Consider the following 22,004-nt stretch of genomic DNA (forward strand, 5'->3'; position numbering starts at 1 on the left):
AAAAAGAGCATGCTTGGGAAGCCTTGGTGCCCGGCATCTTCGATGGACTGCAGAAATTAGTTAATATTCTGATGTTGTTACTGCGTGTGGAGTCTACCCAGCAGGAGCTAGGCAATTCAGACCCAGGGTTGCTGATAGGACGTCATCTACTCGTCCAAGATATGCTGGGCTTCTACAGAGCAGCAGGCACCCTCTAGGCGCTGGGGATGCCGCTATGAACAGGACACCCAAGGGTCCTGCTTTCATGGAGCCAAGTGCGCTGGGAATTCCATTAGTGTCATTGTCCTACTTGGTCCCAGCACTACCTGTGTGGCTTCAGACCACCACCGTCCCCACCGGCTGGGCCCCAGTTTCGGGTGTGCAGGGTGATCTCCCCCTCCTCCTGGGCTGTTTTGAGAATTAATAGTGGTATGCCTCGTATGAAAGCTCTACAAGGATGGCAGCCAAGAGAAACGTTGCTCTGGTCCCCAGGATCTAACATCCTTCCCCTGTACCACAGTCCCCTCTAAGGTCTCTTCTTCCCTGGCAGAACCAGCTTGGAGGCCCCTTCTTCTCCTGAGCCTCCCCTGAGCCTAGCGTCATATTTTCTTTCACCTGACTGGTGACAGCCCATGGGGTTTAGTGACTGCTTTCCTCATGTGTTAGCGACTCCTCACCAGGTGGCCGAGTTAGCAGGAGCAGCTGCCTCTCTCCTCAGCTTCCTGAAATGAAGGGCTGGCCGGATCCGGAAATGCAGTGAGAGCCCAAGGGGGAACAGGACACCAGGCAGTGTGGAAGGATCGCTGGGCAAGGCTTGGCCAATATTGTCCCATAGTGGTTATTACCATGCACCCCAAGTGCCCCCTGGCTTGAATTCCAATCCTTGGTCAGCTGTGTGGTCCAGGGCAGGTGGCTTGACCTCTCTGAACCACAAGGATTCCATGAGGTCATGGATAAAACTGTTGACCACAGGGCCGGGTACATGGTTGGTGTTCAATAAATGTGAGCCATGACTTTGACTTCAGAGGCAGTGTAGCAGATGAGACAGGAACCAAACTGCCCAGGTTCGAATCCCAGCTCTGCCACTGACATAGGCATATCAGGTAATCTCCCTGTGCCTCAGTTTCCTCATCTCTAAAATGAGTTTAATAAAACATCCTTCCTGATGGGCATGGTGGCTCATGCCCGTAATCCCAGCACTTTGGGAGGCCGAGGTGGGTGGATCTCCTGAGGTCAGGAGTTTGAGACCAGCCTGACAAACAGGGTGAAAACCCATCTCTACTAAAAATACAAAAATTAGCCAGGCGTGGTGGCAGGTGCCTGTAATCCCAGCTACTCCGGAGGCTGAGGCATGAGAATCACTTGAACCCGGGAGGCAGAGGTTGCAGTGAGCCAAGATCATGCCATTGCACTCCAGCCTGGGCAACAAGAGTGAAACTCCATCTCAAAATAAATAAATAAAAATCCTTCCTAATAGGATTGTGGGGAGAAGTAAAAGAGTTTAGGCACATACACTTATAGTGCTCAGAACAGAAGCTGGCACGGGGCAAGTGCCCCATAAATGCTAGTGATTGTTATTTCTATTTTCCACCTTTGCATCCTCCCTTTCCTCCCCCTCATCCTTGAAATGAGAAGGTGGATTAGGTCATCACAGTTCAGTTCCCTGCTCCTTCGCCAGTCTTCCCCTCCTTCCAGGTCCCCTGGTCCCAACTGAGCCTCGTTTGAGGCAGACGGGTCCTCTAGGGGTTTGGGGATGGCCTGGGAAGGGAAAAGGAGGGGAGTTTCTTCCTGAACATAACCACCAGCAAACTCGCCGATAAACAAACACAGCGCCATCGGCGCTTAAACACACACTCACTCCTGCACCCACTCAAATCCACACACAAACTCATTCCACCCTGTCCCACCCACTCAGAAACCTCACCCCAACCCCTGCCCAGGTCCCAGGCAGGGCCAGGTTTCTCTAGCGCGTCATGCGGCATGCAGTGATTCTCCCCACAACTGATTTCCAACTCAGCCGGCCCCGCCCAGCTGTAATTACAGAGAGAGCTGAGGCTTCTGTGCCCAGCCATGACGTCAGCCTGAAGCTTCCAGCCTGATGAGCTCACCCCACATCCAGTGGGGGCCCAGTCACTCGGGACATGTCATGCTGTGGGGTCCCCACCATTCTTTCTCAGCTGGGGAGGAGGGCAGGAGTCTCTGTCTGTCAGTTAAGCACAGATCCGGGATTCAGAACAACCCAGGTTCCCACCCAGGCTCTGCCACTCCATATCTGTGTGCAAGGGCCAAGCCTCTGCCCCCTCATCATGGGGGTGATGATAATAGTGACGTTTAACTATCGAGTCAGGATTTAACTCAGTAATGTCTGAAATGTACTAACTCTAAAAGCAGATGCACAGGAGGCAATGGGCGACAGTGATTGTTTTTCTCCATATTATTATTTTTAGCAAACTGCCTCATGCACTCACTGTTTAATATCAAAACAATTTCTCAACCTATGACTCACTGAATTCCTTAATATCCTCAATTTACCCTCATCTGGTGAAGAAGGCAGGGCTGAGACCCGAAAGCCCACGGAGGGAAAACAACATGCCTAAAATTGTCTACCTGTTGCGGACAGATCAAAGATTAGAATCCAAGCCGAAGAGCCCTCCAGGCCAAAGGAGGATTTGTGAATTCATTCTTCCAGCTGCATGGGAAGAGCAGGAAAGTCTAGATTTGGGGCTTTGAGTTTCAGACAGACATCCTGCCTGAGTATAACATCTTTCAATAATTATCAGTATTAACAATAATAATAATAATAGAAGCTACTATTCATGAACACTTCTATGGTAGTTTTCTCATCTGTAAAATGGGATAATACTGGTACTCTTACCTTACAGGATTGCTGGTGAGGATTAAATGAATTCATATTTATAAAGCCCATAGAGCAGGGCCTGGCATATAGCAAACATTATGTAATTGATAACTCGAAATTGAAAATACAAAGAGAAAGAGAATTACCTCATGTATTCCTCATGGTACATCTGTGAGTTGGCTACTGTTATGTCCATTTATAAGGAGAAAAACTGACAACCTGGAGGTGCCTGGGAATAATGTTACTGCCTATAAAGATGCTTTGCTTGACCAAACATTCATCGGATTTCTGAATCTTCTCCTAAGCCCATCTGTGAGGTTCCTTATAAAAATTCAGTTTTGGGCCAGGCGAGGTGGCTCACGCCTGTAATCTCAGCACTTTGGGAGGTGGAGGCAGGTGGATCATGAGGTCAGGAGTTCAAGACCAGCCTGGCCAAGATGGTGAAACCCAACTCTACTAAAAAATACAAAAATTAGCCGGGCACGATGGCAGGCGCCTGTAATTCCAGCTACTTGGGAGGCTGAGGCAGGAGAATCGCTTGAACCTGGGAGGCGGAGGTTGCAGTGAGCCGAGATGGCGCAACTGCGCTCTAGCCTGGGGGACAGAGTGAGACTCCATCTCAAAAAAAAAAAGAAAGAAAAATTCAGTTTTGGCATGAACTCTGCTAAGTCTGTTTAGCAGCAATCACCCATCTTCGATTTCTGATCACCCTCGACATCTGATTAGTTTCCACATCCTCCACCGTCCCCCAGGTGATGTCTGAGCACCCTGGCCTGTCTTCAGCAAGAATCCTCTTAGGTTAGCTAAGCCCGAATCCCTCTGACCCCTGGACTTTCCTCCTAGTAAATTTCCATTCGCTGACCCCCCCACCCCACCTGCTTCTTGGCTACAAATTCACACTTACCCATGACCTGCTGGGAATCAAGTCTAATCTTTCTCCCTCACTGCAAAATCCTATTGCAGGGGTCCCCACATCTATGGAGAAAGTTTCCCTGCCCAGTAAAGTCTTGCTTATCATACTTTAACAAGCGTCATATGAATATATATATATATATACATTAAAAAATTTTTTTCTTTCCTTTACCACTCTCCCCTTAGGGCATTGAGGCTCTAGGAGCTTGGCCACCTTGTAAGTCGGGATTCCAACCCAGGGCCATCCTTCAAATCCACTGGGCTCCTGTTTCTCTCTTCCCTTTCTGCAGGTCCCCAGGGGGAAGGCAGGATACGACACGCTCTGGGGAAGGTATTTCCAGAGGATGACCTGAGCCCTCAGCCAGGCTCGGGGTTATTAATAGCCAGGCCTTAGTACCCCGCTCGGGGAGGGCGGCTCCAGCTCCCGGAGCAAGCGGAGGGCGGAGCTGAGCGGAGTGGCCAGGGGAGGAGAGAGTGTCCGGAGAGGCCGGCTGAACTTGCACGCGGCCCCTCCCAGCTCCCCCCACAGCCCAGCTGTTCCCTCAGCGGATTCTCCGGGGCTGGTTCATCACCTCCGAATATTCTTGTGACAGGAGACGCTTGCAAAACCCGCCTCCAGCCTCCAGCAGCAAATAAATAGAAGGCTTGCAGCCCAGGCGGAGCCAGAAGAAGTTTCTAGGCGCGCGTGCCCTGGGTTTATTAAGCTCCTGGCTCCGCTCTAGACCTCAGCGGCTCTGGCTGCCAGCCTGGACAGCCTGGAAGGACGGTGGCTTGCCGGTCTGTCGTGAGGCAGTTCGGACGGGGACCCTCTGGGATTCTGCTGGACCTGCCCGGGGGTTACCTTTGGGGGCTGGGACCCCAGCCGAGGGGACACAACCGTCCCTGGCAGTGGTTGGTTCTGCTTCTCCCTGCAGGAAAGCAGCATTTTCGGAAGCTGAAGAATAAGCTAGCCCAGCCACACCACCTTGTTGTGTGACCTTGGGCAGGTGGTTCTGTCTCTCTGAGCCTCTGTTTCCCTCTGAGCTCAGCAGCCACCATGGCTGATGGTCAGATGCCCTTCTCCTGCCACTACCCAAGCCGCCTGCGCCGAGACCCCTTCCGGGACTCTCCCCTCTCCTCTCGCCTGCTGGATGATGGCTTTGGCATGGACCCCTTCCCGGACGACTTGACGGCCTCTTGGCCCGACTGGGCTCTGCCTCGTCTCTCCTCCGCCTGGCCAGGCACCCTAAGGTCGGGCATGGTGCCCCGAGGCCCCACTACCACCGCCAGGTTTGGGGTGCCTGCTGAGGGCAGGACCCCCCCACCCTTCCCTGGGGAGCCCTGGAAAGTGTGTGTGAATGTGCACAGCTTCAAGCCAGAGGAGTTGATGGTGAAGACCAAAGATGGATACGTGGAGGTGTCTGGTAAGTCAGGGGCAGGACGGAGAGAGAATGGGGGGGCGGGGGTGTAGGCCTCAGCCCTGGGAATGGCCAGGAGAAAGTTTCCTGAGCGTAGACGCTGGGACAGTGTGACACAGGTGACCTCAGGGCTCAGGAATGCAGCCCGCAAAGTTATCTTTATGGAAAACTTCTCTCCCGGCTCCCAGCAGAGATCTTAACCTGCCTGACTCAGCTATCGGGGCCTCTGAGTGCTGATCAATCAGGGTACAGACAGGAAAATAGAAACCATGTTGGATATTTTGACAGAGGGCATTTAATATAAAGAATAGGTTAAGCAGATATCAAAGAATTAAAAAACAAAGAAGAAACGGGATTTTGTGCACTCCAGCATCACAACACAGAGTCTAGAAGTGCACGTTAAGGCTGAACAATGATAGTGTTAATAACCACAACTGGTTTCCAGTGAAACACCTCTCCTTGTCCTAGACGTGGAAACTGAGGCTTACCAGTAATTGTAATAACACTAACTGGTAACTCTGAATGCTAACTATTCGCTCAGCACTTTGCTAAATGCTGTTGCCTATAATATCTCCGCTAATACAACAACCAGAGGAGGTGGGTGCTGTTTATCTTCTTTTTTTCAGATGAGGAAACTGAAGCACGGAGAGATTAAAGTAACTTGTTCAAGGCCACCAAGGATTCAGACCCAGGCTGTCTGGGAATTAGGAGGCCAGAAAGAAGAAGTGATGATTTACTGAGCACCTACTAGGTGTCAAGGGCTGGGCTGACATTCTTATACGTCTTCTCCAAAAGAGAAGGTGTGTCTAGGCCCATCTTGCAGCTGAGGAGGCTGAGGCCTAGGTGGGACTCGTTCACAGTCATGGCATGAGTCAGCAATAGGAGTGGAGTAGGGACTGGGCCTATCCAGAGCTTTAGGCCTGGGGCTCTTACTGCCACATCCCCCCCTGGGAGAAATAAACATACTAGGGGGAAAAAATGAGAGAAGACAGGAAGCTCAGCCCCTGTTAAGCTGGGCAGTAGAAAAATCTTTCTTTTCCTTCCCTCCTGATTAACGCTCCATTAAAAAGAATGTGTTCCCGGCAGAGGCTTGCCTTCCAGAAAATCAGTCAAAGCCACTGCAAACACAGGCTGGGCAGGAACAAGCCCCAGCAGCGTTCAGGGGAGGTTTCAAGCCAGTCATGGTACAATTATAAACATCAGAGGCTCCAGCGGGTGTGGTGGGCCGGGAGACACACTGGGGCCACGTGCTGATGACAGGGTCAGCCAGATCTCTGAGTTGGCTAGGGGGCAGGGCACGAGTTCCAAAACTGGCTCCAACTCTAACCAGCAGGATGTGCAGATTACTTCACTTTGTGCTTCTGTTTTGTTTCCTCATCTGGAAATTAGGGTTCAAATGGTTGTACCATAAGGATTGTTGTTTTAAGTGAAGCGATGCTGTAAAATGTGTACACACCTGTGAACCCAGAAAATCTGAGACAGATCTCAGTTCATTTAGGAAGTTTATTTTGCCAAGGTTGAGGACATGCCCATGACACAGCCTCAGGAAGTCCTCCTGTCACATGTCCAAAGTGGTCTGGGCACAGCTGAATTTTATATATTTTAGAGAGACCTGAGACATCAATCAATATATGTAAGAAGTACACTGGTTCGATCTGGAAAGGCAGGACACCTTGAAGCAAAGGCAGTAAGACTTGAAGCAGGGAGGGGTTTTCCAGGCCACAGGTAGGTGAAAGACAAATGGTCACATTCTTTTGAGTTTCTGATTAGCCTTTCCAAAGAAGGCAAGCAGATATGCATCTATGTCAGTAAGCAGCGGGCTGACTTTGAATAGAATGGGGGGTAGGTTGGCCCTAAACAGTTCCCAGCTTGACTTTTCCCTTTAGCTTAGTGATTTGGGGGCCCCAAGATTTATTTTCCTTTCACATTTCTATGACCTGGAACACAAGGAATTAGTACTATTATTGCCGTCGTTGTTGTTACAGTGCCAGGCATCCAGGAAGGCCCCAATAAATAATGAATAATAGATGTTCTTTGAAACCTGGATTCAGATCCCAGCACTGCTGGTCACTAGCATGGTGGATGTGGACGAGAAAGTCTTTTCATCCCTCTGAGCCTCATTTCTCCTATTCGCAGAATGGGGACCATAATAATATCTGTCCTGCAAGAGTGTAGGAAAGATTAAACATATGCAGACTATCTATGATAATATATGCAGAGGGTCTATAAAATGGAGCTAATAATAGTGCTTGCCTGGCACTCTGTAAACAGAACGATTATCACCATTCCTTCTGTCCTCGTTTTAATTAGGGTCTTAGATGCTTCCAGCCCAAGTCCAAGGGTCTACCCCACCCTGTAGCCCGTCTAGGAGACCCTCTGTCCAGCCTGGAGGGCTTTTCACCATCCTCTTTTGTAGGTGCTTCATAACAGGTGGGGTCTGGCAGCTCTATGTTGAGATCTCAGCTAAGTATCTTACTAATCCAGAGGCTTTGGGTGAGTCACGCAGTCTCAATTTCCACGTCTGTAAAATGGGGTCATTGGGAGCTTAAATAAGACAAAGACAAAGCTTTTCAGATGTGCAATTAGTGACATCGGCTAGACAGAATCCAAATTCCCTGAGAGTCCATACAAGGGCTTTCATAAAAGGGGTTTAAAAATAAAATTGATATCAGGAGCTCTATTTAAGAAGGAACTTTCGGGCCGGGTGCGGTGGCTCATGCCTGTAATCCCAGCATTTTTGAGGGCCAAGGCGGGAGGATCACTTAAGGTCAGGAGTCTGAGACCCCCAGTCTGGCCAACATGGTGAAATCCCATCCTACTAAAAATACAAAAATTAGCCAGGCGTGGTGGCGAGTGCCTGTAATCCCAGCTACTCAGGAGTCTGAGGCAGGAGAATCGCTTGAACCCGGGAGGTGGAGGTTGCAGTGAGCTGAGACCGTGCCACTGCATTCCAATCTGGGCAACAAGAAAGAAATTCTGTCTCAAAAAAAATAAATAAATAAAAAATAAAAATAAAAAGCAATTTTCAAGGGAAGTTGGAAGTCAGATCCAATTTCCCACCCTATACCACAAAATGACAAATCCGTTCCTCCACAAGCACGTGCGAAAGGCCTACATGTGGTGTCTCAGTGGCTCCTCACAAGGACCTCCTAGGAAGTGTGGGTAGGTTTGTTAACCCCATTATACAGGTAAGGAAGCCGAGGCCCAGAGAAAGTAACTGACCTGAGATCACCCACTTCTCCCTGGCAGTGTCTGACATTCAATGTCAGGCCTCTCTGGCTGGTTCTGAGTCAGGATGGCTGGATCTACCTCTGGCGGTGTGGCCCTGAGCAAATCCCACAGCCTCTGGAACCTCAGTTTTACTGTTGGTCTTATGAAGAGGTAGACAAGATCAGAATTTACCAATGTACTTCAAGCTGTTACTAGGCATCTAGAAACAGGAGCAGGAGAGTTCAAGGTCTTGTATGGTACCAGTAAAAACAAAATTATAAACAGGTCTTCTCACTGCAGGACTTATCAGAGCCTTGAAGTCACTAATGTAGTTTATGAATCTCTAAGAGGCAGCTCTATCTTATCTGACCACGTATGAGTGTCTCATTCAAAGAAGTGTTTGGAAAATGCTGGACTAGACAATTTCCAGCAAGCCTCAGATTCCCCTGCCCCCATCCTGCAACCACCAGCCAAGAAATGTTCCCTTCATGGGCCACTGGGCCAGACCCTGGCTAAGATAGAGACTGGAAAGCCCCAAGGCCTTATTTCCACCCCTTCTCCTTAGTCCCAGGGCCTCTGCCTTCCCTGGAAACAGCACTTTCTTTCTTTAGCTGGGCCAATAGTGTTCCACCTACATTTCTCTGAGGCATGTTGAAAAAAGCATGTCTGCAAGGGGTCTCTGACTTCTCCTAGCCTCTGGATGTATTTCTAAAAATCATAATAATTACTTTTTTCAGTTTACGAAAATAAAATGTCTTCATGATAGAATATGTAGTTAGGAAAGCAAAATAAGAAATTACAAATCACTCATAATCCTTAAGCTGCCCCAATCTAAGTAGGCAAATGATAAGCAAATTGAGTTTCAAGATGATCCTCCTAGCAATACTCTCTTTAAGCGAGGTTAACCCCACCTCCAGGCCCCTCTTTTGGAAATCTTGGAGCTTTCCCTGCTCAGAGATCCTCCCTTCCCTCACCCTAATACCCTATTTTCAGAGCAGACAGAGGCACCTAGTTTCTGAGGAGCAGTCCTTTCCCCAAACATCAAAATAAACCACAAGTGTTTACCTTCACTTGGTACTTTTACAACTTCCAAAGCCATTCTGTGACTCGCTTTCATTTGCTTCCTACAGTAACCCAGTAAGATAGGTGTCATCATTCCCATTTCAGAGAAGAATAAACTGAGGCTCAGAGAAACTTAGAGATGTGCCAGGAAATGTCAGAGTAGAGACTTAAGTCCAAAACTCAGTATTCCAGAACCTGTCTGCCTGCTTTTGAATCTTTGCACCAGTCACTTCCAAGCTGTGTGACCTTGGGTACAGCACTTAACCTCTCTGAACTTCAGGTTTCCTATCTACAAAATGACAATAATGAAAGTGCCTGCTTATATTATTATTTTACTATTATTATTTAAGGTTGTTGCCAAAATTAAAGGAGTTGATATAGATAAGGTGCTTAGAACAGTGGCTGACACCAAGGAAGCACTATATTACTTTGCTATTATTATTTATATTATCAGTTTTTATTCCCAGACACCAGCATGCAGGAGGATTCTAGGATGCAAAAGGGCTGAGTCAGAGGCACTGGCCTGTCCCCAGGGGCAGCAGGTCTCCCGGCGCCCTGGCTATGGGGAGGGACCAAAGAACAGACAGTGCTCTTCTGGGCACAGGCCTGTGCTAGAGCCAGGCAGTTGGTGGACACGGAGTTGGCAGCACAGGACAGACTCTTTAAGCGGCCACACATTCACAGGAGAGCATGTTCTGGTTAGCCAGACACTCCAGTTTAAAATGAATTTCTTTTCCTGAGAGCAATTTAGCAATATAGATTAAGCCTTAGAAATTCTGGAAGTTGCATTAGTCCTCAGTTAATCCTAAAGAAGTCATAGGGCCTGGTGTGAAGCTCTAGGTACAAGAATGTTCAGGGCCGTGAAGTTCTCTCCAATGTTGGAAACTCTTCAGGGCCCCAAAGGAGGGGATTGGTTAAATTAGCTCTTATATATTCCTCGGTAGAACACTGCAGCCATTAAAAATTATGTTGTCAAAGAGTATTTGGTAATATGGAAAAGTAATTATAATGTGTTAGCGAGAGAGAAAAATAAGTTCCAAACATAATGCAGAGAACTATCCCATTTGATAGAATACCGATATACATGGATACTATGTAACATTTACACATTCTGAGAAACATAGAAAAGTCAGAAAATATAAAAGATATTATTAGTAGCTTCCTTGGGGTGACAAGATTATGGGTCGTTCTGATGGCTTTTTTCTTTTTTTTAATTTTTTCTTCTGTTATTGTTGTTTTTAAATTTAGAGACCAGATCTCACTCTGTTGCCCAGGCTGGAGTGCAGTGGTGCATTACAGCTTACTGTAACCTCAACTCCTGGGCTCAAGCAATCTTCCCACCACAGCCTCCCAAATAGCTGGGACTACAGGCATGCACCATCACACCTGGATAATAATAATCATAGTAATTATTATTATTATTTTGAGACAGAGTCTCACCCTGTTGCTGGGCTGGAGTGCAGTGGCGCGATCTCGCCTCACTGCAACCTCTACCTTCTGGGTTCAAGCAATTCTCCTGCCTCAGCCTCCCAAGTAGCTGGGACTATAGGCACGTGCCACCATGTCCAACTAAATTTTGTATTTTTAGTAGATAAGGAGTTTCATCATGTTGGCCAGGATGGTCTTGATCTCTTGACCTCATGATCCACCTGCCTCGGCCTCCCAAAGTGCTGGGATTACAGGCATAAGTCACCAGGCCCTGCCTATTATTATTTTTTTTTTTTAGAAACAGCGCCTCTCTATGTTGTCCAGGCTGGTCTCAAACTCCCGGCCTCGAGTGATCCTCCTGTCTCAGTCTCCCAAAGTGCAGACATTATAGGAGTGAGCCACTATGCCCAGCCTATTTTCTGCATTTTCTAACATACACATGCATTATCTTAAAGCACAAAAAAAAGCTATTAACAAGGAAATAATTAAAAGTAATTAGCTATAAGTTGTCAGTTTAAAAAAATTTGGACTGCTATATTCAACAAAGTTGTTTACATTCTAGATTTCAAGGCCCCTCAGAAGCACCTCCCTATGTAAATGAGAGTTCTTGCCTCCAGAAGGTGTCCCCACAAATGAGGAGTGAAAAGTAACAGCCAAATGGCCCCAGTGTTGTACTAATCTTGTTTGTTTAAAAAGAAACTACAGACACTCTCTTTATTAAAGAAAAAAAGAATGAGGAGCGGCCAAGAGAATCAGAATGTGCTATATACATTACAAGATCAAAACCAGTTTAGGCCCAAGTCTTCTTGTAATTTCATCTTTTTCCTCCCTAAGGGAGTTGGGAAGCCCTCTCTTACCACAGGTTAAGAGGCAAGAGGGCTGGTGGAATTTCACATCCACAGTGCCCTTAGGAAAAGCTGGGTGTTTTTGGCAGATTGAAGCATTCTTTTTCCAGGCTGTGCTTTCACTACTGGGTACAGATAACGTGGCTTAAAGAGCTAAGCGGGAGCTGGAACAGACAGGAATTCAAGAGCAGAGAGACATCAGGCCCTAGAACCTGGCCTAGACTCAGTGAGAGCTGATTCAAAGCTCAGAGCCACCAGGGACCTGCTAGGCGACCCTGGATCCAACACCAGGCCTCAGTTTCCATGTCGGAAACAAACAGAGAATGACGTCTGGGCCCAGAGTTAGGAAAGCTCTCTGTTAGCTATAAAGCAAGCTACATGGCAGAGTCGCCCTCAGCACGTGACCCTGCTTCAAGCCTGCCACCCAGTCTGGGACATCAGCCCCAGGGTTCTACTGGCAGGTTAGAGAAGAGGAGTCACGTGGGAGACTTGGAAGATTTGGTACAACACATGGCCCAGTTTCTGTGATTTCCTCAGACTAACCCTTAATTACCTGCAATCCACGGTCTACGCCTCCTTTCCATCAATTATCTTATTTCACCTTCATAGCCAGCCTTGGAAGTGGACTTAAGTGGGTCTGTATGGCAGACAAGGTCCTTGAGGCTCAGATAACTGGAGTCTCTAGGGTAGGCGTAAGCCACACAGCAAGGCAGGTCCAGGGCCAGGATTTGAACCCAAGCCTCAGTCCTGAAGGATGCCCAAGGAACATAGATGCTGACACGCCACACTTCTGTTCCTTCCAGGCAAACACGAAGAGAAACAGCAAGAAGGTGGCATCGTTTCTAAGAACTTCACAAAGAAAATCCAGTAAGTAACCTGGAGTCATGGAGTTCAGGGTGGGAGTGGAGGAGGGGGCACACCTGGGACCCATGATCTGGGGTTTCTCCCTCTTGAGCATCTCTCTTTTAAGACACCTCCTTAGGGCAGGGAATTGAACCCTCACACCTAACGAGGAGAAAATGTCCCAGCAGACCCGTAATAGGGTCCCGGAAGGGGGAGCACATAGATTGCATCATCTCATCTGCTCGGTGCCCTGTGAGGTGGGTATTAAAAACCCCATTTTATTTATTTATTATTTATTTATTTATCTCGAGACCGAGTCTTGCTCTGTCACCCAGTCTGGAGTGCAGTGACGTGATCCCAGCTCACTGCAACCTCCACCTCCTGGGTTCAAGCGATCCATGTGCCTCAGCCTCCCGAGTAGTTGGGATTACAGGCGTGTGCCACCATGTCCGGCTAATTTTTTGTATCTGTTTAACAGAGATGGGGTTTCACCATGTTGCCCACACTGGTCTTGATCTCCTGGGCTCAAGCGATCCACCCACCTCAGCCTCTCAAAGTGCTGGGATTAGAGGCTTGAGCCACTGCACCCGGGGAACAACCCCCTTTTATAGACTAAGCATCTGAGGGCAAGCAAAGCAAGACAATGACTTGTCCACAACCGCACAGCTCCTACCCACGGGGCATAGCTGAGGGAGGACCCCGTCACCATCCAGAAAGACCATCCCCTGATTCCCAAAATGCCCCAGCAGAATATCTTGCAAGCTGCTTGCTCAGCCTCTGCCCTGCCAGGAGAATGAGCACCTTCTCTAGAGCATCCACAAAAATGAAGTTGGAAAGTGTCCTGAGAGCGTGCATACTACCCAGAGAGGTTTGGAGGCTGAGACATTGGGACAGAGGAAGAGCTATTTTGCTGAGGGGAGGGAGTAGAGGGGATTCATGTTTAACAGGGAAAGGGAGCCTGGGGGAACCATGAGAGCAGCCAAAGACAATCAGGCTGAGGCCATGAACCAAAGCCACCAGTTACTACCTAACTGGCAGTACCTATAGGGAGAAGAGTTGCACAGTGTGGTCACGATGGCTGCACTTAAACAACTGCCAGGTGCTTCATACATACCTTCTCTCTAATCAGCAATCAGCATCACTCCACTATGTGCATTTCTGGCCCCTAAACTCTCTCTCTCTCTCTCTCTTTTTTTTTTTTTTTTTTTTTGAGATGGAGTCTCACTCTGTTGCCCAGGCTGGAGTGCAGTGGCACGATCTCAACTCACTGCAACCTCCGCCCCCTGGGTTCAAGCAATTCCTCTGCCTCAACCTCCCAAGTAGCTGGGATTACAGGTGCACACCACCATGCCTGGCTAATTTTTGTATTTTTAGTAGAGACAGGGTTTCACCATGTTTGGCCAGCCTGGTCTCCATCTCCTGACTTCAAGTGATCTATCCGCCTCTGCCTCCCAAAGTGCTAGGATTACAGGTGTGAGTCACTGCGCCTGGCCCCTAAACTCTTTTCCAAGCCATTGTTGCATTTAGCCTTTGCAGCAAAAGTGTGCATCGGGGAGAAGAGACATGACCCTCCTTGCAATACGGGGAAACTAAGTCTCCCACAGGTGAAGGGACATACCCAAGGTCTTTACAACTAGAAAAGGCCCAGAATAGATCCCTGACCTCTGAGTTCCACGCTTAGTCCTTGAGCAAGGAATGCTGTTTCCTCATCTGTGAAAGGGATGCTGATTCCAGCCTTGCAGAGTTCCTGGCTGAAAGTGACATGAGGTCATGGCCCAGCGTAGGTCCTCATAAGTGGCAGTTCATTATTACTATTGTTATTGTTGACTCAACTTTTCCATCAGCCTTTGCAAAGAAATTCTGTGTATGGAGAGATCCCACTAGCTGAATTCCGAGGCTTCTTCCAGCTTTGGGATTCTACATTCCTGTCTCTTCCCCCACGGGTCTGTCCCTGGCCCTCCCAGAGCCTCTGCAGTTCTTGGAAGCCTGTGGACACTTCCTGATAAGGCAAACGCCGAACCATTTGTTCTTCGTGTTCGCTGGCTTGCCTGGCATCTCCGTGCCCCACACCTCTCCCTGGTACAGCAAGCAGATTAAACATTGCTGAGGGAGAGGAAGGAAGGCAGCGGGGCGAAGCTGATGTCAAGGCTCAAAAGAGGTCTCAGGGTGGAGTCACAAGCAGAGCATAGCTGTAAAAGGGACTGAGTAAGAAAGAAGTGAATTAATCATCTTAAAAGGGGTGTGTGTGTGTGTGTGTGTGTGTGTGTGTGTGTGTGTGTTTCACATGCTCCAAGGCCTTAGGGAGATAGCTTGCTAGAGGTAACCTGATGAGAAATGCCTGAAATTGCTCCAGGCTGGTGCTTAGCTGCTGAGCTGGGCTAGTTGTTAAAATATTCAGCGGTCCCCAACCTTTTTGGCACCAGGGACCAGTTTCGTAGAAGGCAATTTTTCCATGGACTGAGGAATGAAACTGTTCCACCTCAGATCATCAGGCATTAGATTCTCATAAGAAGCATGCAACCTAGATCCCTCGCATGCACAGTTCACAATAGGGTTCAAGCTCCTATGAGAATCTAATGCCACTGCTGATCTGACAGGAGGCGGAGCTCAGGCAGTAATGCTGGCTGAACTGCTGCTCACCTCCTGATGTGAGGCCTGGTTCCTAACAGGCCACAGATGGGTGCCAGTCCATGATCTGGGGGATGGAGACCCCTGAATATTGGCTAGCTATTGACCTGAGCCCTCCCTAGCCAACCCCAGTCACTCTGATCCTCTAAACCTCTCCACCTTCCAACAACTAAAGGGTCCCAGGACCCTCCTCCATCACTATGACATGCACCCATCCCTTCTGAATGGTCAGTGCCCAGCTGCACCAGTTGTTAACTATTTTGAATCTCAGCTCCAGGTGCAGGCAGTCCTGACTCCATGAGAAAGTGAGTGGGTAACTTGGGGCAACTTGATTAACTGCTCTGACCTTCCATTCCCGCATCCCTGCATGGAGGGGTTGTGATGGGAGTGAGAGGATGTGTATAACGCATTAAGCGTGGAATACAGACTCAGGGCTTGGTCCATGGGAATTAATATTATGAAAAGGCTTCACAAGGCTGGACTCACACTCCAGCAGCTGGGACTCCTGGGAGCTCCTGGCTCTGCCCAGACTCTAGACACCAAGGAGTCGAACTGGAGCCTGGGACACCTCTGGACCAATCTCAGGAGGCCTCGTTGCCTCTCCCAGGGAAAACTCCAGTCATTAGAGGACAGGGAGATTCCTTCAGCGAGGCTGAGATCCTTGGAGATTTCCACCTAGGCAGGATGCTGCAGCTGTTTGCCTTAACCATGGCAAGGAAATTCATCCCAACACATCCATCTCTGTGTGACAAGCCCCATTTGGACTGAATAAGGAGGAGAAGGAGAGGTCTTGGGTCTCAGCTTTCAAAATCCATGATCTTCCTATTTGGTTAGGGGAAACCAAATTACAGTCATTTGCAATACCATCATTCACATCCTATCTTCACTATTTTTTGCCTTATATGCATACATTGCTGTACCATGATTTACTAAAGGTTTTTTTTTTCTTTTAGGTCATCTCATTTTTGATAAAGTTAAATTCTCATCACTAAAATGTTCACTGAGGAAGGCAATCATGAAATAAATCCAATGAAAGCAAACTGTGGTTAAATTCTAACTAGATAATATTGCCTGCCTAAGGGCCTCAGCTCTCTCATTGTTAAAAAGGGAAGGTAGCAAGTGATAGAGGCTACAGGTGTTAAAGGCATATTAGTACTTAGCAGAGACATTCCTTCAGATGTAAGTAGAAGCACTGAAAGATAATTGAAGAGGAATTACTTTCCCACCAAGTGGGTTCAACATGGAAGTCACCTGGTGAAAGACCTTGGACATGTGTGTCTCTCTGAGCCTCAGTTTCCCCATAAGTGTTATGACAGCATTGTCATAGACAATCAGGAAGATGCTTTGGGGCCCTGATACTCTGTGGTTCAATGATCCTGCAATTTGTATGATACTCCATCTTGCTGTCAAGATGCCAACATGTAAGGCCAAAGACTGCATCATAATTCTCACTCCACCCTAAGAGGTGGGTACTATTATTGCCCCCTTTTTTCTGCAAAGAAATAGGTTCAGAGAGGCAAGATCACCAGCCCCATGTTGTGTGGTCAGGAAGAGTCCGAATTTGAATGCAGGTCGGCCTGCCTGCAAAACTCATGCTCTAGGCCATAGCCACGCTGTCACACCGTACCTGGTGTGCATTGGGTTGGTGTGCACATGGTTAAACAGTCAGCCCATCCCCAGCATTTGGAGGGAGGTCTAAACTTTTGACTTTGTCTCCGCTTCAAAATCTTGACTTGGCAGCTTTCTAGTTCCCTCTTTTTCTTCCAAATGGGCTTCCCAGAAGCACCCTTGTTCATCTCCATGGTTTCAATTTGGCAAGAAATCTCCTGGGAAGATATGGCTCATGTGGCTACAGGTTGCTGTACCCACAAAAAAAGAAAGAAAGAAAGAAAAAAAAAAAAACTCCCCAGCCCCTCCAGAAAGAGTCCTGCCCATGATCAGGAACAGGCTTACCTCATGCCTTGGTTCTTTCATCAAGTCCCTTGTATTTATAGTAGGCAGAGCCAGCATGGACCAGTGGAAAGATTTTGATTGAACTTCCGGGCCTTCCTGCCATAGTCCTTCTTTCAAATGTCTGGTGCTGGGGGAGGCAGGAGAGCATCACGATCAGATACGCTGAGTTTGGAGACCAGGATTCTGATTCCAGTTCCTATCTGCCATTTGCCAGCTGAGTGACCTTGGGCAAAGCAGTTCACTTCTCTGAGCCTCAATTTCCTCATCTGTAAGATGGGGATAGCAATGGAATCTGCCTGGTGGGATTATTGTTAATACCAAAATGATATGACTCAGCTAAAGTACCTGGCACATAGAAAGTACTCAGAAGGCCATGGATTTCATGATTAAAAAAAAATAATGGCACCCCAATGAGACCACTAATATGTCCTCACAGTTTTAATAGTTTGTTGAAGAAACCAAATTCTCAATAGTCTCAGTCACCCAAAGCAATCCAAAAATCATAAAAATACCTTATTAGAATTTGGACCAGATTTAGGTTTAGAAATTCTATCTTCGATGCTTTCTCACTAAGCTTGTCACTTGATTTCCCCCAAGTCTCTGTTTAGTGATCTGTAAAATGGGCATATTAATTCTTACCTCTTAATCATCCTCTTATAATACTCCAACCAGGTATTATCTATAATTGAGTTTTAAGAACAAGATAATTGGCTGGGCTTGGTGGCTCACGCCTGTTATCTCAGCACTTTGGGAGGCCGAGGTGGGTGGATCATGAACGAGGTCAGGAGTCTGAGACCAGCCTGGCCAACATGGTGAAACCCCATCTCTACTAAAAGTACAAAAATTAGCCAGGCATGGTGGTGGGTGTCTGTAATCCAAGCTACTCAGGAGGCTGAGGCAGGAGGAGAATTGCTTGAACCTGGGAGGTGGAGCTTGCAGTGAGCTGAGATCATGCCACTGCATTCCAGCCTGGGTGACAGAGTGAGACTCTGTCTCAAAAAAAAAAAAGGAAGAAGAACAAGATAATAATGATCTGCTAAGTGATTGTATTAGTCTGTTTTCACACTGCTGATAAGGACATACCTGAGACTACGTAATTTATATATATATATATATATATATATATATATATGAGGTTTAATGGACTCACAGTTCCACGTGGCTGGGGAGGCCTGACAATCATGGCAGAAGGTGAAAGGCACGTCTTACATGGCAGCAGACAAGAGAGAAAATGAGAACCAAGCAAAAAATCTTATAAAACCATCAGATCTTGTGAGACTTATTCCCTACCATGAGAACAGTATGGAGGAAACGGCCTCCTACCCATGATTCAATTATCTCCCATCAGGCCCCTCCCACAACACATGGGAATTACAGGAGCTACAATTCAAGATGAGATCTGGGTGGACACAGCCAAACCACATCAGAGATACTTAGGGTATGAACAAAATCAAGGCTTATTTTGAATACCATCAAGTATGTTGCCATCTGAAATCTACATGTGGCCAGCTTGGCCCCTTTTATCCGCCCAGGTACCTAGTGCTTGCATCACCATTAATGCGTTTTGTAGTGAAGCACTCTCCAGCAAGCACATGTCAGATGAAAATGTGTTGCCTGCTATGCATAACACCTTACTTGTGCTCTATAAAGGGATGGTAATGGTGCCATTTCTGCTAGTAATTGTGGTCAGTAGTGGGTATTAAGGTGATGACTTCAACCTGGGACCAAATATGTGGGCCACAGCTCTCTTTTAAGTTAAGAACTGCTGTTCAAACAGCATTTTACCATTTGTAAAGCATACTCAGACTCTGAAGTTCAAATACTCTACAAGTTCGGTATTATTATCCTCATTTTGCAGATGAGAAAACAAGCTCAGAGCAATTGAATAATCTTCCCAAGACCACACAGCTAGAAAGGGGTAGAGCCAGGGTTCAAACCCAACATTGTATGTCCCCAAAGCCTAAGCTCTTATCAAAAATATTTCCTCTCAAGTGAATAAAAGAATGTTTAAGCTATATTAACAATAATAAATGAATAAAATCATCTGTTTCTCCTAGGCTTCCTGCAGAGGTGGATCCTGTGACAGTATTTGCCTCACTTTCCCCAGAGGGTCTGTTGATCATCGAAGCTCCCCAGGTCCCTCCTTACTCAACATTTGGAGAGAGCAGTTTCAACAATGAGCTTCCCCAGGACAGCCAGGAAGTCACCTGTACCTGAGATGCCAGTACTAGCCCATCCTTGTTTTGTCCCCAACCCTAGGGCTTCTCTGATTCCAGGATACATTACTTTAGCTGAACTCAGATTTAGTGCAAGTAAAATGTTAGGGGGTGCAGGGGTGGGGACTGACCACGGATTCCCTGGATAGTGTAGTGGTAGATTTGTCCACAAGATAGCGCAATTGGCAAATCATGCTTGGTTGCGTTAGGCCAAAATACTAGTTTTTCTTTCTTTACCTTTTCTATCTTGATGAAAATGTTGCACATTCTATAGTTGCAAAACACATAAAAGGGGACTTAACATTTCACATTGCATCTTACCTTGCAGCAAATGCAAGGGTTACTTTTCTCTGGGGACCTCCCCCATCACCCGGGTTCCTACTCTGGGCTCCCAATTCCCATGGCTCCCAAACCGTGCCGCATGGTTTGGTTAATGAAACCCAGTAGCTAACCCCACTGTGCTTCCACATGCCTGGCCTATAAAGGGTGATATACAAGTCTTATATCCCCATATGGAATTTATCCATCAACCACATAAAAACAAACAGTGCCTTCTGCCCTCTGCCCAGATGTTTCCAGCACGTTCCCAAGGTTTCCAAGTTAGCACTCCCTAAGGACTCTGGGAGCCTCTCAGTTTATGATCTGGCCAAGGTCCCCCCTTTCTTCTGTCCCCTATGTTTCAGTCGGGATTTTTACAGAGGGAGCTGTCTCCAGACAGCTCCATCAGGAACCAAGCAAAGGCCAGATAGCCTGACAGATAGGCTAGTGGTATCGTGTATATGGGCAGGACGTGTGTGTCATTGTTATTTGAGTTATGCTGTTGTTTAGGGGGAAATAACAGTAAATAATTAATAATAATAATAATAAAGGAGCTGATGTTCTTAGCCTTGTGTGGTTCTTTTAATGAGGAACTAAATGTAATACCACCTAGATATACAACATCAGTTAGCAATGCTGTGGCTTAAAGTAATGTTACTTGATGAATAGTGGCTTAAATGATATAAATAGCTGTTTTCTAACTTCACAAAAAGTTTACAGGTAAGTAGATACAGAGTTGTTTTTTTCAGCTGTTATGCCACCAAGAGCCCCAGATATTTCCATTTTTTTCTCTGCCATCTCTGACAAGTCACATAGTCACAATCTATCCTCATGGTTGCAAGATGGCTGCAGCAGCTCCAGGCATCTCATCCTCATATGACAATGTATGAGAATAGAAGGAAGTCATGAAAAGGTATTATCCCCTAGCTTCTTTTATCAGTGAGCAGAATATCTCCCAGAAGCTCCCAGCAGACTTCTGTTTCTATCTCATTGGCCAAAAGTGGGTCACATGCCTACCCTGAGACCAATTTCTGGCAAAAGGGAAAAGGATGGTCATGACAGGCTTGGATCAACATCTTCTGAGGCCAGGAACATTGCTGCCTGAACAAAACAAGGTTCTGTTAGGTAGGAGGAAAGAGGCCTAGCAGCTCTGAGGGCAGTTAACAGTGCTGTGGCTGTCACAGGTTAGGATGCTGCCAGGAACACAGATCCCTGACTGTAGGGCGGGAGGGAGAAGGGCTGCCGTGGTAAGTGCCAGGAGACCCAACTCAAACTAATTTAAGCCAAAAGGGGTATTTATTGGTGTACATAGCTGAGAAGTCTGGGATAAGAGCTGCTTGCTGGTACAGCTGGATTTGGGGCACTAATGATACCAACAGAATTGTTTCCCTCCATCTGACATGGCCCTGCAGTGGTGGCTTCATTCCTGCTCTCTCTGTTGCCCCTGCTTCCCACGCTCTCAGCCCTCCATGCCCCCATGTCCTCTCACTGGGGCCACAAGGTAGCTGCAGTCACTACAGCTCCACATCCACATTCCAGTCCTGAGGGAGAAAAGCCAGTCTTTTCCCACAGCATCTGCTATTTTGGATAGTCATTCTTTTTTTATTTATTTATTTTTTAGACAGAGTCTTACATTTTGTGGCCCACGCTGGAGTGCAATGGAGCTATCGCTGTTCACTGAAAGCTCTGCCTCCCAGATTTAAGCGATCGATTCTCCTGCCTCAGCCTCCCGAGTCGTTGGGACTACAAGCGCCCACTACCACACCCAGCTAATTTTTGCATTTTTAGTAGAGACGGGGTTTCACCATGTTGGCCAGGCTGGTCTCGAACTCCTGACCTCAAGTCATCCGCCTGCCTCGGCCTCCCAAAGTGCTGGGATTACAGGCATGAGCCACAGCACCCTGTGCCTTATTCCAGAGAGTCATTCTTATTGGACCAGCCTGATCATATGATCATCCCTGGGCCAAGGGCAGGTCAAGAAATCAGTACTTTGATTGGCCAGGCCTGGGTCACATGCTCCATCCCTGCAGCCAATCCCATTTAATCCCACAACATTCTGGGAAGTGGATGTTATTTTTGCAATGATAAAGCTTGAGGCCAAGAGAGAGGTGGCTTAAGTAAGTCACGTGATGACAGCAAAATTCGAACTTACATGTTTTCTTTTGGAAGGTCAATAAGGAGCTCCTGGGCTGCTTCTCAAGGGCACCTCCAAACCCCCAAAAGACAGCAAAATCAGTGACTGAACACCCACTGTGCTGGGGCCTGTATTGGGAGCCAAGGGCATAGCAAACCATGAGCCGCAATCCCAGCCTGCAAAGTGCTCTCAGTTCATTAACAGAGACAGGCAAATAAAGAG

General features: G+C 47.4%; 1 protein-coding gene and 1 long non-coding RNA gene across 7 annotated transcripts in view; one reads left to right on the top strand and one right to left on the bottom strand.

The window, feature by feature from the left end:
• Nucleotides 1-4,269: 4,269 nt before the first annotated feature.
• Nucleotides 4,270-20,214, top strand: HSPB8 (heat shock protein family B (small) member 8). Its single transcript, XM_055238228.2, has 3 exons — nt 4,270-5,151; nt 12,494-12,557; nt 19,172-20,214. Exons 1-3 carry the CDS (start codon nt 4,785-4,787, stop codon nt 19,329-19,331), a joined length of 591 nt encoding a protein of 196 aa, XP_055094203.1. The 5' UTR covers nt 4,270-4,784; the 3' UTR covers nt 19,332-20,214.
• LOC129460424 (uncharacterized) overlaps nt 7,391-22,004 on the bottom strand; it is a 73,035-nt gene continuing 58,421 nt past the window's right edge. For 2 of the 6 annotated variants that reach the window (XR_010114983.1, XR_010114985.1), the window contains exons 3-6: nt 18,265-18,318; nt 17,115-17,241; nt 16,789-16,987; nt 7,391-8,515 (exon numbers count right to left, since the gene is read on the bottom strand). This is a non-coding gene — a long non-coding RNA (uncharacterized lncRNA). Of the gene's footprint in view, nt 8,516-14,144; nt 14,735-16,788; nt 16,988-17,114; nt 17,242-18,264; nt 18,319-22,004 lie in introns of those variants that run through there. The other 4 variants (XR_010114986.1, XR_008650219.2, XR_010114987.1 and 1 more) reach the window with 4 other exon arrangements.

Source organism: Symphalangus syndactylus, chromosome 13 (genome assembly GCF_028878055.3).
Source record: "Symphalangus syndactylus isolate Jambi chromosome 13, NHGRI_mSymSyn1-v2.1_pri, whole genome shotgun sequence".
Lineage (NCBI taxonomy): Eukaryota > Metazoa > Chordata > Mammalia > Primates > Hylobatidae > Symphalangus > Symphalangus syndactylus.

Coding starts and splice junctions, on each gene's coding strand:
- HSPB8 (XM_055238228.2), top strand. CDS start 4,785: ATGGCTGATGGTCAGATGCCCTTCTCCTGCCACTACCCAAGCCGCCTG. Junction 5,152..12,493: donor TGGATACGTGGAGGTGTCTG/GTAAGTCAGGGG, acceptor TGTTCCTTCCAG/GCAAACACGAAGAGAAACAG. Junction 12,558..19,171: donor AACTTCACAAAGAAAATCCA/GTAAGTAACCTG, acceptor TGTTTCTCCTAG/GCTTCCTGCAGAGGTGGATC.